This window comes from Ailuropoda melanoleuca, chromosome 15 (genome assembly GCF_002007445.2).
Source record: "Ailuropoda melanoleuca isolate Jingjing chromosome 15, ASM200744v2, whole genome shotgun sequence".
In the NCBI taxonomy this organism is placed as follows: domain Eukaryota; kingdom Metazoa; phylum Chordata; class Mammalia; order Carnivora; family Ursidae; genus Ailuropoda; species Ailuropoda melanoleuca.
The window spans coordinates 30,832,861-30,847,939 of NC_048232.1; the positions used below are offsets into that span (position 1 = coordinate 30,832,861).

Genomic DNA, 15,079 nt, shown 5'->3' on the forward strand with positions numbered 1-15,079 from the left:
ATTACATTATTAGTGTTTTCAAAATTGTGGTAAAATATATGTAACATAAAATATGTCACTGCAACCATTTTTGAGTGTGCAATTCAGTGGCATTAATGACACTCACATTGTTGCGCAACTGTCTGTTTCTAAAACTTACTCATCACATCCAACTCTGTAACCATTACACAATAACTCACTCTCTCCTCCCAATAACTTCTCATCTACTTTCTGTCTCTATGAATTTACCTATTCTAGATATACCATATTCTAGACAGTGTATGGTTCTATGTAAGTGGAACATACAATATTTTTGTCACGGACCTCTTTTTGAGAGCCAAATATAACAAGGAGTGTATGTATTACTGATAATCCCTGTGTACTTTTCAGGATTGGATCTAGAATCTTTAACGACAGTCTAGGAAGCAAAAGGGCTTAAAACTAAGAACCACTGACTTGGTGTAACCTGCAGTTAATAGATGGAGAAAGATGTCCTAGAAGACTTACTAGAGCTAATCAGTGACGATAGCAGGAAGGGAATTAAAACAACTCAGACTTCTAGACCTGGGGTTTGTGAAATATATAACAATATATCAGTAAATACTGATATTTCTTGACCTGTGCTCTATGGAGGCCACTCTACAGCTATTCCACTTGCAACAAATTATCTTCTTGGCTAAACAAACTAACAAAAATCATGGTATAATAAAATGCTTGGAATTCAATACTACAAATGAAAAAACCTGGCTAAAAATTTAACATCTTATATGATGACTGACTTTATAACACGACTATTCCTTTACTAAAAAAAGTATACATGGAATTTTAATAATACTAATCAATATGTGTTAGTTTAAGGATTAATTAAAATTTCTTGTGGAGGTTTTTCTCAGTCTTCCAAAACCTGAACAGACCAAAAGAGTAACCTATCCAAGTATTTAGAATTATTATATTTTTCCTTCCATTTTAAAGACGGAAAGATAAAAACCCAAACACCTACCTTCTATGCTTATCCTATTCTTTAAACATCTACTAAACACAAATATAATTTATTCTTTTGCCAAGAATGTGAATACTAATTTTAAAGACAAGCAAATCAAGCGATGCGGATTTATCAAGAAGCATCAACCATGATGAAAATTGGATAGAACTTTTTCTCATGGAGAATGCCACAGTAAGAACAACGATTTTTTAATAGGTATTATATATTAACTACAATTCAGAGTAATGATCAAAAAAAACCACACACCTTTTTCCACCAAAAAAATATATTAACTAAGAAAACAAATTTAAATAAACCATGCCCGATATATAAGAGGTGATGCATTTAACATATGTTCTTTCCTACCTTTTCCATATACTGTGAGCAGTTTGATTCTTGTAATAAATTTGAAGCTTCTTGTTTGTAATACTCTCCTGTTTCAGTCAGAAAGGGAGACTCAAAGATTTCCTGATAAAACTAAATAAATCAATTAAAATCATATTTAAAAAATTAGAACAAGTAGTTTAAGAAATTAAAGGTCTGATTATGTTTTTAAAGGATGCTTTTTACCTTTAGGGGGAATTTTTTCTTATACTGTTCAACATGAACAAAGGAGTTAATAACCCCATGGATTACTTTCTGGTTTGGGTCTTCTCCACCACGATCACTAAAACAAGATATAACAAAAAAATATTGAGAATACAAATTATCTATGGAAAAATACCAAAGTATGCCAAAATATGGCTGCTTGGTCTACTGGTCTAAGTATTTTAAAGGTCAATGCATGCTTGATGCTTAAAAATAATTTTTTCATATCACAGATGAATTAATATTTATGATAGTTAATAGTACTCATTGGATGTCATTTCAACAAATAAGAGAAAAGCTTTGATTGTGACATTGATACATTTGATTACATTGACACTGAAATGACACTTCTTTCATTTTAGAGTAGACATGAGCCCATTAAGACTTTAATACTGCTGGTAAAGAATATTTGAATTCACTTACCACAAACTCTCCTATCAAGATGATTTGGTCTCAAACTCAGTCTGAACCATTACAGCTATGTTGACAGTGGTCTCACAGTCACATTCCTCAAAGGTACATTTTATATGTTATCACTCACTGAAGGGACTAACAGCTGTTGTTCTTTAAGAGATCTGCTAGAGCCACTGAGTTGCTTTCCATTCAAACACAAAGGTATTTTTCTTTTTAGAAATTTAGTGAGATATGTTTTTATATTTTTACATTCCTTCACAGTTGCAAAGGAATCTAAAATCATCTCAATTATCCATGTGACATTTGGTAAGCTCCTACTTAGCCAATGCACTATGTGTAATGCAAGTTTTAATCACGATAAGAAATGTACCTGAGTATCAGCCTTTGTAATTACAGGAAGAGGAAAATGAAATTGAAAAAAATAGTTTGCCTAAAGCCACAAACCGTCTGGCACCAAGTTGGAAATTTCTGACACCAGTACTAATGTTCTCATCAAACCATTATGCAGTCGAACATTTACCTTCCTCTGGCAATCTTTCACCTCACTTTAAAACGTTTTTTTCTCTGAACCAGTGATTATTTTACAAACAGAGCAACAGGAAGTATATTCTATCACAAAAGCTTCTTGTCCTTTATAGTAGGATATAGACCTAACACTGTCCCTCCCTGCCTCTGTATTATCCTTCTAATCCTCTTTCATTCTTCACTTATCTGGATAGTCTGGGAAAAGTTTTTTGTACATGAATTAATATGGGTACAGTAATTCTGTCAGTCATAGAATCTCAGATACAAAGTCTACATTTTGATATTACTAATAAAAACAATGAGTTTCTCTAAGATCACATAGAGTGAGCTCATTTCCTCTACTCACCTTCCATTAGTTCCTTCCTAAACCCAAATTAAATCTGGTGAAATAATATCTAACTGATCTTATCTATTTGAAACACATTTTTTTTCCTTTTAATTTTGCCTCAGATCAAATAAAAATCAGTCAAGAATGAGAAACACCTGAATATCTGGAAAATCAGGTTACCTAGAACTGTTTTCATGACCAAAACCTATTCTCCTTGCTCAGCACCAGGAAAACTTCCACTCCTGATATTCTCAACACTCCTGCCATTTGTTTCTGATCCCAAAAGGCCCAGATAAGCTGGAATCAGGCAACATACTGTCTAGAAGAAACACTGATATTCCCAGTGCTTAATAACTAAGTTGTCCTCCCTAAAAAAGTAACAACTGAATGCAGAAATTCTGAGGCATAATTATTCAATCTTTAAGATCACCACATATTTTTACAACTGCACAAGACCATTATAAATATACAGCATTTCTATTAGGCTGACAAATAAAGGAAATAAACTGTGAAATGATGCTGTCAGGAATATACAAAAGCACTGACTAAATTGGTCATATGAATAAAACTCTAGTTTCATCTAATAACAGTGGTTCCCAAGAGATAAACCTTGAGAAAAGAATATGAAGAATTTTTAGAAATGTGGCTTATTATTTGATCCTAACAGGACTGTATGGAAAACATCTACAGCAATCATAATGAAACTGCCAATATAATGAAACCACTCAGATGGGATGATGGGGACTAACAGAACATTTAGCATAGACCTTAAGGCCAGGATTTTGAAGTCAGACTGCCTGAGTTTGAGTTCTGGCTGCATTAATATGTCACCAAGCATTTCTTAAGCTCTTAGTATCCAGATTTCCTCTTCTGTAAAGTGGGGATAATAAAAGGACCTCATGGAGATGCAAGGATGTGGTAAAGATTAAGCAAATTCAAGAAGGCATGTAGGGGCGCCTGGGTGGCACAGCGGTTGGGCGTCTGCCTTCGGCTCAGGGCGTGATCCCGGCATTGTGGGATCAAGCCCCACATCAGGCTCCTCTGCTATGAGCCTGCTTCTTCCTCTCCCACTCCCCCTGCTTGTGTTCCCTCTCTCGCTGGCTGTCTCTATCTCTGTAGAATAAATAAAAATAAAATCTTTAAAAAAAAAAAAAAAAAGAAGGCATGTAACACAGTACCTGGTACCTGAGTAAACAATAAACATCACCTATTATTTTAAGTACTGATAGGAGCAAAATAGAACCATTTTTAATAGAGAGGAGACTAAAGCAGGAGACCAAAAAAGCTGTGATTGTGCTTTTAAAATCAAGGCTTTTAAAGAAAAGTAAATGAGCTTTTAACTCAAATAGCAGACCAGATTTGTGTCATCAAAAGTTAGGCTGGAACTCTGAAAAGTCCTGATACTGATATATGACAATGGGCAACTTAATCAGTTAGTGAAACCTTCCTTTACCCTTATGTTTAAAATAAGATTAGGGTTCCAGCAAACTAAATGCAGTCTCCTGCTCCCACTCTAAATCTGAGAAATGACAAGAAGGATACTTATTAACACCCCATTGTTGGCAGTAGTCCTTGGACTTACAGAAATTGAAAAAAGACGGAAAGAAGACTGAGTAACGTAGGAAAATAAAACTACATACCAAAATGCACAAAAGAATGCTACAAAGAGAGGAGGGAAGAGAGTGGAGGAAGACAAGCAAAGAAGGGGGAGAGCCTGAAAGCTGGATGGCACACAAAGGGTGATAAAACCAGCTCGGTTATCAGGAGCATCAGCCGGGCTGTGAAGCCAGGCACCGAGCCGCAGCTGTGTCTGCGTCCCCACTGGAGAAGTAAGTGGTGCGTGAGAGGCAGCGGAGCCCAAAAGAAGGGAAACCTCTGCAACCAGACCACTTGCAGCAGCCCTCACCAGAGAACACCTCCTACTCTCCCTGTTTCCACCTCAGGAAGGCCTGGGAAATCAAGGGAATGTTTTCCCTTTAGACTAGCAAGATTTCATAAGAGCAAGATTGCTGAGTGGTAAAGAAACAGGCATTCTCAGACTCCGCTTGTGGAAGCACTTCAGAGGGCAAACCGGCAAAATTCTAAATGCACATATGCTATGACTCCAAACAAACACCTGCACTTTTGTGCACAGAAAAAGCAAGAGTTGTATTAGTGGAAAAACTGGAAACCTAATACACTCACGAGACGAGTTTAATAATATCAAATATTAAGTAGCAGTTAAAAAAATGTACTATGTACTAACAGAAAAACTATCAAGATATATAATTGATTAAAAAAAGAAGCTAGTAAGTATAAGTATCATTTATGATTGTAAAAAGTTAGAAAAAAATCACATAAAAAAAGAAACGATCTCTGTATTGTACTTATGTAAACATAAAAATTCATAGAAAAGGGTTTGTAAAGACAGTTAACATAATAGTAAGAGGGATTACCTCTGGGTAGAGGAAGACTGAGTGAGAAAGAATCTGGTTCATTCAAAGTTTTTCAAGAATGCATTTATGTGTCGCTTGTGTATTTAAAACTAAGTTTTTCATTGAGTAGCTACTTACAAGGTCCAGGGAAGAAAATGTACAAGATAAGTCTGGAACATCCTGACACACTAGATAGCAAGGAAGATATAGCAAGGATGACCAGGGTCATATAAAAAGACCATGGCACAAACTAACCAAAGAGAGGCAATTTAAACTTTAATAAGACAGACAATGAATAGAAATGAATCAAATGTTTTTAGGTCTATAAGTTCATCACAATATAATGAAAAAAAAAAAGGTAACTGGTCACTTTCTGAGGATAACAGCAAACCAACTCATTACCTTGACAAATGAGTAAAGGAAAGAAACAAGCAGTTATTTTATCCTTCCTATATGACCTTTACCATTGGGTAACCAAGAGGGAAGCATGTCTTTATAAGATTATTCCAGGTAAAAATGAAAACAAAATGGTAGAATTAAAGTGACAGTTTTACAAACCTCAATAAACAAAAAGATGTTGGTATTCAACATCAGTGGCTGCTTACATCCAAAAAAGTGAAAAACAGACAACTATGGAAGAATATCTATAGTTTTGCCAGAGGGAACCAACGAGTAAGCCTCTGGTCTGCCAATCTGGAGGAAATACAGAGGACAAAAGAACATATTTAAATGTCCCTCATGCAATCAGCAAAATCCAGACAATGGGAAAGTCTAAAAGATCAAACAGCCAGGGTTCATCAACAAAGTACAACAGGGAAAAAGGATGGAAAAGCAACCTGCTGATTAAAAGACTTAAAAGACATGTAAAATTCTTTTGGATGGACAAGACTAAACTCTTTCAGAGTCTGGCAATATACATGTGGGTGATAAAACCATAAGAAAAAGAAGAAAGGAATTACCTTAAAAGTCAGGATAGTGATAAACTTGTGGAGAAAGGGAAGGGATACGACACATGCAAAGGCTTCAGGGGTGGCTGGCATGGTTCTATTACTTGACGTGGGTGATAGTAACAAGAATATTCATCTTATAATAATTCATTAGGCTGTAAAAGTGTGTTGTAAAATTATGTTGCATACTTTACTGTATCACTAAAAAAGTTCACACACACATACACACACACCAAAATCCCCAAAAGTACAAAGAAAACTGATGTAACAATATTAATATGTGCCACAATGAAGAAAAAGAGTACAAGATGGACAAAAATACTACATAACAATAAAAATAACCATGAAGATGACAATCCTGATATTTACTCAACAACAGAGGTATGAAACGAAGACCAACAACTGCAAGGAAAAAAGTTAATAAATCTAAAAATGAGCTAGGAAGTTTTAAAACATATCTCTCAGGAATTCAGATACACAAAAGAATAAAGACTACTAAGTTAGATTTTATCTTAGTATCTAAGACTGTGTTCTCCCCAATGAAGTCTCCAACCTCTACACAATTTAGAAATAGAAATAACAAACACATGGATGTATCAGAGAAAACACAAATTAGCCATAGCAGCCTATGTTACAGAGTGTTTCAAATTCAAAGGGAAGAAAGAATTTCATTTTAGTTTTTACTTTTGTTCAGAGTACTCAACACTAGAAAGTTAACTACAGAATTACTGGAGAAAAGAAATGCAATTTTGAATCCCTTTAACATTAAAAACTCAGTGTTTTCAATAATATCCTTAAGAATCTAAGGAATTCCTTTTACCAGCATTTAATAATATATCTATTTCGTCCATTTCTATAATTTCATACCCAGTTTTAATTTTGAAGATTTATTTATTATTTGAGAGAGGGAGGGGGAACATGTGCAGGGGAGGGCAAGGACAGGGGGAGAGAGACTCTCAAGCAGACTTCATCCTGAGCATGGAGCCCCACACAAGGTTCGACGCCACAACCCTGAGATCATAACCTGAGCCAAAATCAAGGGTTGGAAGCTTAACAGAGTCTCCCAGGCACCCTTCCAATTTTAATTTTAAAGTAAAACTAAAGTTCTTGCAGAAAATTTATTCCACAATATTTATGTTTCCAATTATTTGGTTATGCTTGCCATTTTATATATCACTGAAAATATTCAAATCTTACACTGTGAAATTTAAATATATGAAGTTACAATTTTTATTTATTAAAGTTATAAACAACTTTAGATTGTTACTGCACTGAAAGTCCCAGTTGGCAATTCTACTATATTAATATAAAAGATAAGTTAACATATGAATAAAATTACTTTTAACTTTCCAAGTGAAGTAAACACTGAAAAATAAGCAGATATACAATCTATGGTTACATCAGATGTTTTCTTCCTTACACAAAAGGAACACATTTACTTAAGGATTTTCAATTACATTTTGTGTGTACAGATTTAAAGTTACCATGAAAAAAATTTTTAACCATTGTTTCATTGAATCTCTTAACAACAACAAAAAATTACAACCTACATTTCACTTGCAAATCTAGTATTTCTCTAAAACACTTTTTTTCAAAATGCATGAAACTGGGATTATTCCCATAGTGTTCACATATCTCAAGAGAAGCAATCTTTTACAAGAACACAATTAAGCAAAAAGAGACCAGTCCTAGTTTTTTTCTTAAAAGCAGATGATGCATGATCTTTAAGCCATGAGCTCCTCCTTTCGTCCCTTTACATCATTATACATTGCTGTCTTTTCGGTCTGTGTTCTTTTAGACCTTCTTCTTGTCTTTCCTGCAGAAATACCACCGCACCCAATTACAACTTTTCTCCAAAGTCATGAAATCCTAACTACAGTTTATATTGTATACAGTTTATACTAAGTTTTTCAGTATTCATGCTCCATAAGAATTTTCACTTAGTGGAAGATACTGACCTCACAAGGAAAAATCCTCCATTAGCTTGCCAGATAACTTTACCTCTTTAAACGCTGAAATAGCCCTCAATTTTCTGAAATCTTCCAAGAAGGTACCTTGGGATTGGGGAATCTTTATGATCTATATATTTCTCTTATAATTAGGAAATGTAAGATAGTTCTGTGTAGATCATACACAAAAATTCCTAGAGATGTGGGTGATGGTGTGGTATAAAATACACCTAATACACCTTCACATAACCAAACTTACACTAGGAAGTAATCTTTTTTTTAATGGTACCAACCAAATTAATTCATCTACTGATGAACTTAAGACTACACAACTGAAAGAGAAAGTACATTACTTCGGTTAAAAAAAATTATAATCATAAAATTAACTGAGGTATCGATTATCTAACCCCATTTGTAGGAAAAGAGTATCCCATTAGTATCAGATAACTACCTATGTGGTAGAAGTAATAAGCATTTTAGCAAAAGGACAGTGCTTACGAATCATAGGGCTAAAATGAAATGCAGACAGCTGCTGGAACGCAGTTTTAGAGTACCAGTTACTCAATAAATGTTGAATATCTAAGTGCAAACAATATACTAATTACTTAAGAATTAAGAAAGCCACGTGTTCTTTTCTTTTAGCAACTCTTGGCCATTATGATAAAAATAACCTTTCAGACTACATTAAATAATTTTAGCACTAAGTGAGAGCCATCTAAGGAAGAAAACCAGTTCTATCAGTCAAGGATTGCTTGCTCGTTATTACTCTCTACTCTGAAGTCTTTTCACTGTATAATCTTCTCTTCAATTCCCCTCATTTCTTTCAAACTATGTTTCCTTGTGCTCTTGGCAATTTACCAGTCTCATGTCACAGAATATTTATTATCACACTTTCTCATCATCCTATTTATGACAGTTTAAATCTAATTAGACCTCATATAAAACCATATATTGGAAAACAGAAAGGGGCCTCCAAAGTCAGCTGATCCAATCTTCCCTATTTTATAAGTATGGAATCCAATGAAGTAATTTACTCAGGAAACAGAGTATGTGAAGGAAATTAGAATGCCCTGATTACCAATCTGTCTGTTGTTCATACATATGATTCAGAGAGGGATGCTTAAAATTTAAAAGAAGGTGGGGAGGGGCAAAAAAATCAAGAAAGAGCAAGACCACGAAGGTTGAGAATCATTTTTCTGAATACATCAATGAATACTTTGTAGAGAATTTGGGAAGTAAAACAGCATAACCCCCAAGGGTGAGAAAAAAAATTGATCCAAAAGGCATTTCAACCTGCTAATTACATTACAGATTTGGGTGGCTCATTCGGTTAACATCTGCCTTCAGCTCAGGTCATGATCCCAGGTTCCTGGGAATGAGCTCTGCATCGGGCTCCCTGCTCAGCGGGGAGTCTGCTTCTCCCTCTCCCTCTGCTGTTCCCCCTGCTTGTGCTCTCTTTCCGCCACACACCCCCCAACTCTATCAAATAAATAAAATATTAAAAAATGGTACAGATGTGAAGAATAACAGATATAAGTTATCTGCATTCATTACCAAGTATTAAAAGGTTAAACTGTCTTGACAAGCTTTACATGAGAACCTGTTTAAAGAATACCTACACAAGTTGGATTGCTTTAGGGAGTTATTATAAAAAGTTGTCACTTGGACACTAATATTACTGACACTTATTGTATCTTATGCCTCAAGCACTGTAGTAAATACTTTATACAAAGCATCTCATTTCATCTTAACAACAGCAATATAAAATGGGTACTGTTAACACTCTCTTTTAGTAACTTGATTTAAAAAAAATTCTTTTGGCATCAAAGGAAAAATAGTTGGCAGCTAAAATGCAGCTAAATCACAGAAGTGTATAAAGATATTCCCTGGGGAATAAATTACTCCACTCTGGTATTTGGTAAACGTGTAATTTTCAATCAATTTTCACTTTATTTTATTTCTTACTCTTAATTGCTCTTTTTTAAAAATAAATTTCATTACTTAAGTAGGAAATATGGGCAGTTATTAAACTAATACTTCTTACTGTTATTCTTCAATATTTTTAAAAATTATTAACAGAGCTCTAAGTAACTACAATAAACTACAATAAACTAAACTATTAATGTCTTCATTTCCTTTAACTGAGATTACCACATAGAAAACAATTTTTAAGTATCAGGAATTCTACATATTGTCTCACATTAGGAACCCTTCCTCAAGCTCTACACTATATATTCGTATCTCAACTGAATGAATACCACAGATTACAGTAAAAACATACTTTGGATAAAGATTTTGAACTCTCCCCCTCACCAAAGATTCTATGTCTATTTCAGCTAATCCAAAAACATTCTTGTCTCCCAGAAGAAGGAAAGAAAAGAAAAATAAGAATGGAATAATAAAAAAAGAAAGATACAATAGGGAAGATCAATAAGAGAAAACTGATTCTCTGAAAAAAACGCAACAAAATATAAAAACCTCTCACAAAAGTCATCAAGAAAAGATGCACATAAGCACCAGTATGAAAGAAAATATTCCAGATGGGGATTAAAAAGAAAATAATACATTAACCATGTGATCAAAGTTTATCACACGTAAAAAAAAGTACTGTTGATATTCTTTACTCTTTGATATTATATGGTGAGAAGGGCGTCAATATCACCATGTGGAATTCCTCCCCCAAACCCATAATCCCAGTCTCATCATGACAAAATACCAAAGAAATCAAAGTTGACAGAAATACTACAAAATACCTGACCACTAATTTTTTTAAAAAAGTGTCAACTCATGAGAGACAATGAAAGACTAAAAAATTCTCCACCAAAAGAGACAAGGGAGCTAAACGCAATACAGTGGTTTAGACTGGCTCTTGGGACAGAATGAACACATCGGTGAAAAAACTGGGGAAGTGCAAATACAATCTGTAGTTAACAGTTTTGTACTAATGTTCATAAATACACCATGGGTTGTGAGATGATAATATAAGGAAAACAGGAGTATACAGGAACTTTCTGCATTAGCTTTGCAACTCTTCCGTAAATTTAAAGTTCTTTCAAATAAAAAGTTTTTTATTTTTATTTTTTTTTAAAGATTTTATTTATTTATTTGACAGAGACAGGAGACAGCCAGCGAGAGAGGGAACACAAGCAGGGGGAGTGGGAGAGGAAGAAGCAGGCTCCCAGCGGAGGAGCCCGATGTGGGGCTCGATCCCATAACGCTGGGATCACGCCCTGAGCCGAAGGCAGACGCTTAACTGCTGTGCCACCCAGGCGCCCCAAATAAAAAGTTTTTTAAACAAAATACTGTCAACAGCTACTTCCAATAATTCTGAAAAAATAATTCACAACTGATGTAGAAGAAATAAATATCATACTGAAAAAACTAACTATAGGCAGTGTAAAAATCTTATTTCAAAAAGTCTGAGACAACCGTTTTGGAATACAGCACTCTTAAGATTCGGCAAAACGCTAGAGACTGGAAAGATGGCAGAGCAGCAGGATCATGAGCTCACCTCATCCCATGGAGAGACACACCAAGGCAACAACTACATCTACACAGCTAACTCTGAAAATAATCTGAACACTGGCAGAGCAAATCTTCCACAGCTAGTTGTAGGAAGCCACATCAAAAAGGGTGGGAGGGGCAGAGATGCAATCTGGAACCAAACCCAAGCAACTAACTACAACGTGGGAGGGACATGGCAAGTGAGGAAGAGTAAGGGGATCAGACCCTACAGAGGGCACTCCCAGCCCTGGGGATCCACCCTAATCAGTCCCCATAATGTATGGCTTTGAAAATTATCCAGCTTAACTTCAGGAGCATTAAAAATCGGCAGAGCTTAACCCCTGGAGAGCTGGAGGGCAACAGGAAACTGAGTCCCTGCCCTTAAAGAACCAGCACACTAAACAACTTGGCAGAGACATAGCAGAGAAGCAGCAGTTTGAAAAGTGCTTCAGGTGTATGTGAAGGTTTATTGACTGATCTTAGGACATGTGCTGGAACGGCAGGGCTCTGCAGAAGATTTCTCAAGGAACTACGCTGGTGGTGGGCGCCATTTCTCTTCTACTCCCTGGTCTAGATAACCGGACACAGTTCTAACATTCTCCCATCTACACTGCTACCACAGTAGGTCCTCCCCGCCCCAGTGTTCCCCTATAGACCTGCTCCACCCAATAAACACACCTCAGCAGACATCCCTCCAGAGTGGCTCTTGCCCTGCCATACCAATCAGGCTGCCCCTGCCAAGACCGGTGCCACTCCAAAGTGACTCCTGCCCTGACAAGTTGGGGAGACAACACCATACACCAGCCCACCCGCAGTTCCTACAGCCAGGCTGGCTGTACATGGAGTAAGCCCTTGCCCTTCAGTACACTTGCAATGGTGGCAGAGACTAACTGTAGACAACTAGGCTGAATGCCAGCCCCAACCACCACTTGCACCTGGGCCTCTCACCAGTGTGGGGAGCAAATTCTGCCCAGTGTCCCAACAGCAGGCAAAGTGGGTTATTGCAGCCAGTTGGGCTGAAGGCCAGCTTCACCTACCAGCATGCCCATAGCAACTGTGGCTCAGCCACAATAGGAAGGCACATGCAGCTCACATAGGGAACACCAACGGAGCACCAAGACCAGGGCGGGGGGGAACTGTGCTATAGGGCAACACAGGACTTCTTCTATACAAGGCTACTACTTTCAACACCACAACACAGCTAACCTAATACACAGAAACAAACAGAGAGAGTTAAACAAAATGAGAAGGCAGAGGAATATATCCCAAATGAAAGAACAAGATAAAGTAACAGAAAAAGAGCCAAGTAAAAATGGAGATCAACAATATTTCTCATAAAGAGTTCAAAGTAATGGTCATAAAGATACTCACCCGACTTGAGAGAAGAGTGGATGAACTCAGTGAAAACTTCAACAAAGAGATACAAAATATTAGAAAAAGAGTTGAAGAACACAGTAACTGAAATGAAAAATACACTAGAGGGAATCAACAGCAGATTACAAAATGGAGAAAAATGAATCAGTGATCTGGAAGACAGGGTAATGGAAAGCAACCAAGCTGAACAGGAACAACAACAAAAAAAGAACAAAAAGAAAAATAAAAAATAATAGGTTAAGAGAATTCTGCAACAGCATCAATAGTAATTACATTCGTATGCTAGGGAGCCCTGAAAAAGGAGAGAAGGGGCTGGAAAATTTATGTGAAGAAACAATTGGAAAATAGCTGAAAAAAGATATCTGAGAAAGCAAGCAGACGTAAGGGTCCAAGAAGCATACACAACCCTTAACAAGACGAACCTAAGGAAGTCCACACCAAGACACATAATTAAAACGGCAAAAGTAATAATAAAGAGAGATTTTTAAAAGCATCAGGAGTAAGGGCACCTGGGTGGCTCAGTCGGTTAAGTGTTCAACTCTTGGTTTTGGCTCAGGTCACGATCTCATCGGTCATGAGATCAAGTCCTGGGTTAGGCTCCGCACTCAGTAGAGAGTCTGCTTAAATATTCTCTCCCTCTACCCCTCCCCCCAACTCACATGCTCTCTCTCTAATAAAAAAATCTTAAAAAATAAATAAGCGGCAAGAGAAAATACTTATGTACAAGGGAAATACTTTAAGACTATCAGCTGATTTTTCAGCAGAAACTTTGCAAGCCAGAAGAAAGTGGCATGATATGCTTGAAGTACTGACACGAAAAAACTACAACCAAGAATACCCTACCTGACAAGGTTATCATTCAGAATTGAAGGAGAGATAAAGAGATTCCTAGACAAACAAAAGTTAAAGGAGTTTATCACCACTAATCCAGCCTTACAAGAAATGTTAAAGGGAATTCATTAAGTGGAAAGAAAGGGCATAACTAGAAGAAAATAATAAAATGTATTTAATTAGACAAATTAAAACAAACATATAGTAAATATAGATTAATTACTTATAAAACCACTATGGAGGTTAAAACACAAAAGTAATAAAATCAATTACATCTACCAAAATCAGTCAAGAGATAAACAAATTAAAAAGACGTAACATATGACATCATATACATAAAACATGGAGGGAGGGAGTAGAAATTTAATGCTTTCAGAATGTATTCGAATTTGAGCAACCATCAACTTAACATGCCCTGCTATACATATAGGATGCTATATAAGAACCCAATGGTAGCGGCGCCTGGGTGGCACGGCGGTTAAGCGTCTGCCTTCGGCTCAGGGCGTGATCCCAGCGTTATGGAATCGAGCCCCACATCAGGCTCTTCCGCTATGAGCCTGCTTCTTCCTCTCCCACTCCCCCTGCTTGTGTTCCCTCTCTCACTGGCTGTCTCTATCTCTGTCAAATAAATAAATAAAATCTTAAAAAAAAAAAAAAAAAAGAACCCAATGGTAACCACAAATCAAACACCTATGCCAGATACACAAAATATAAAGAGAAAACAATCTAAGCATAACACACTAAAGAAAGCCATCAAACCACAAGGGAAGAGAGCAAAGAAGAAAAGAACAGAACTACAAAAACAACCAGAAAACAATGAACAAAATAATAAGCAGTAAGTACGTACTTATCAGTAATTACTTTAAATATTCAAGGACTAAATGCTCCAATCAAAAGACAGAGGGTGATGTGGATAAAAAAACCAAGACCCATCTGTATGTTGCTTACAAGAGACTCATTTCAGACCTAAAGACAGACACAAACTAGAAGTGAAAGGATGGAAAAAAATATTCCAAGCAAATGGGAGTGAAAATAAAAGGTGCAGTAGAAACACATACATCAGACAAAACAGACCAAGAGACAAAGATCATCACATAATGATAAAGGGATCAATCCAAAAGGAGAATAGAACGATTTTAAGTATCTATGTACCTAACACAGGAGCACCTAAATATATAAAGCAAAAAATAATAGACATAAAGGGAGATATTGACAGTAATGCATTAGTAGTAAGGAATTTTAAC

The 15,079-nt window shown here is 36.2% G+C and overlaps 1 protein-coding gene across 3 annotated transcripts in view; it reads right to left on the minus strand.

Moving 5' to 3' along the window:
* CUL2 (cullin 2) overlaps window positions 1–15,079 on the minus strand; it is a 96,405-nt gene that overhangs the window by 25,396 nt on the left and 55,930 nt on the right. For all 3 annotated transcript variants that reach the window (XM_002925411.4, XM_034643528.1, XM_034643529.1), the window contains 2 exons: window positions 1,532–1,628; window positions 1,328–1,438 (listed from right to left, as the gene is read on the minus strand). In XM_002925411.4, the coding sequence (XP_002925457.1) occupies window positions 1,328–1,438; window positions 1,532–1,628 (208 nt within the window). The remainder of the gene's footprint in view (window positions 1–1,327; window positions 1,439–1,531; window positions 1,629–15,079) is intronic.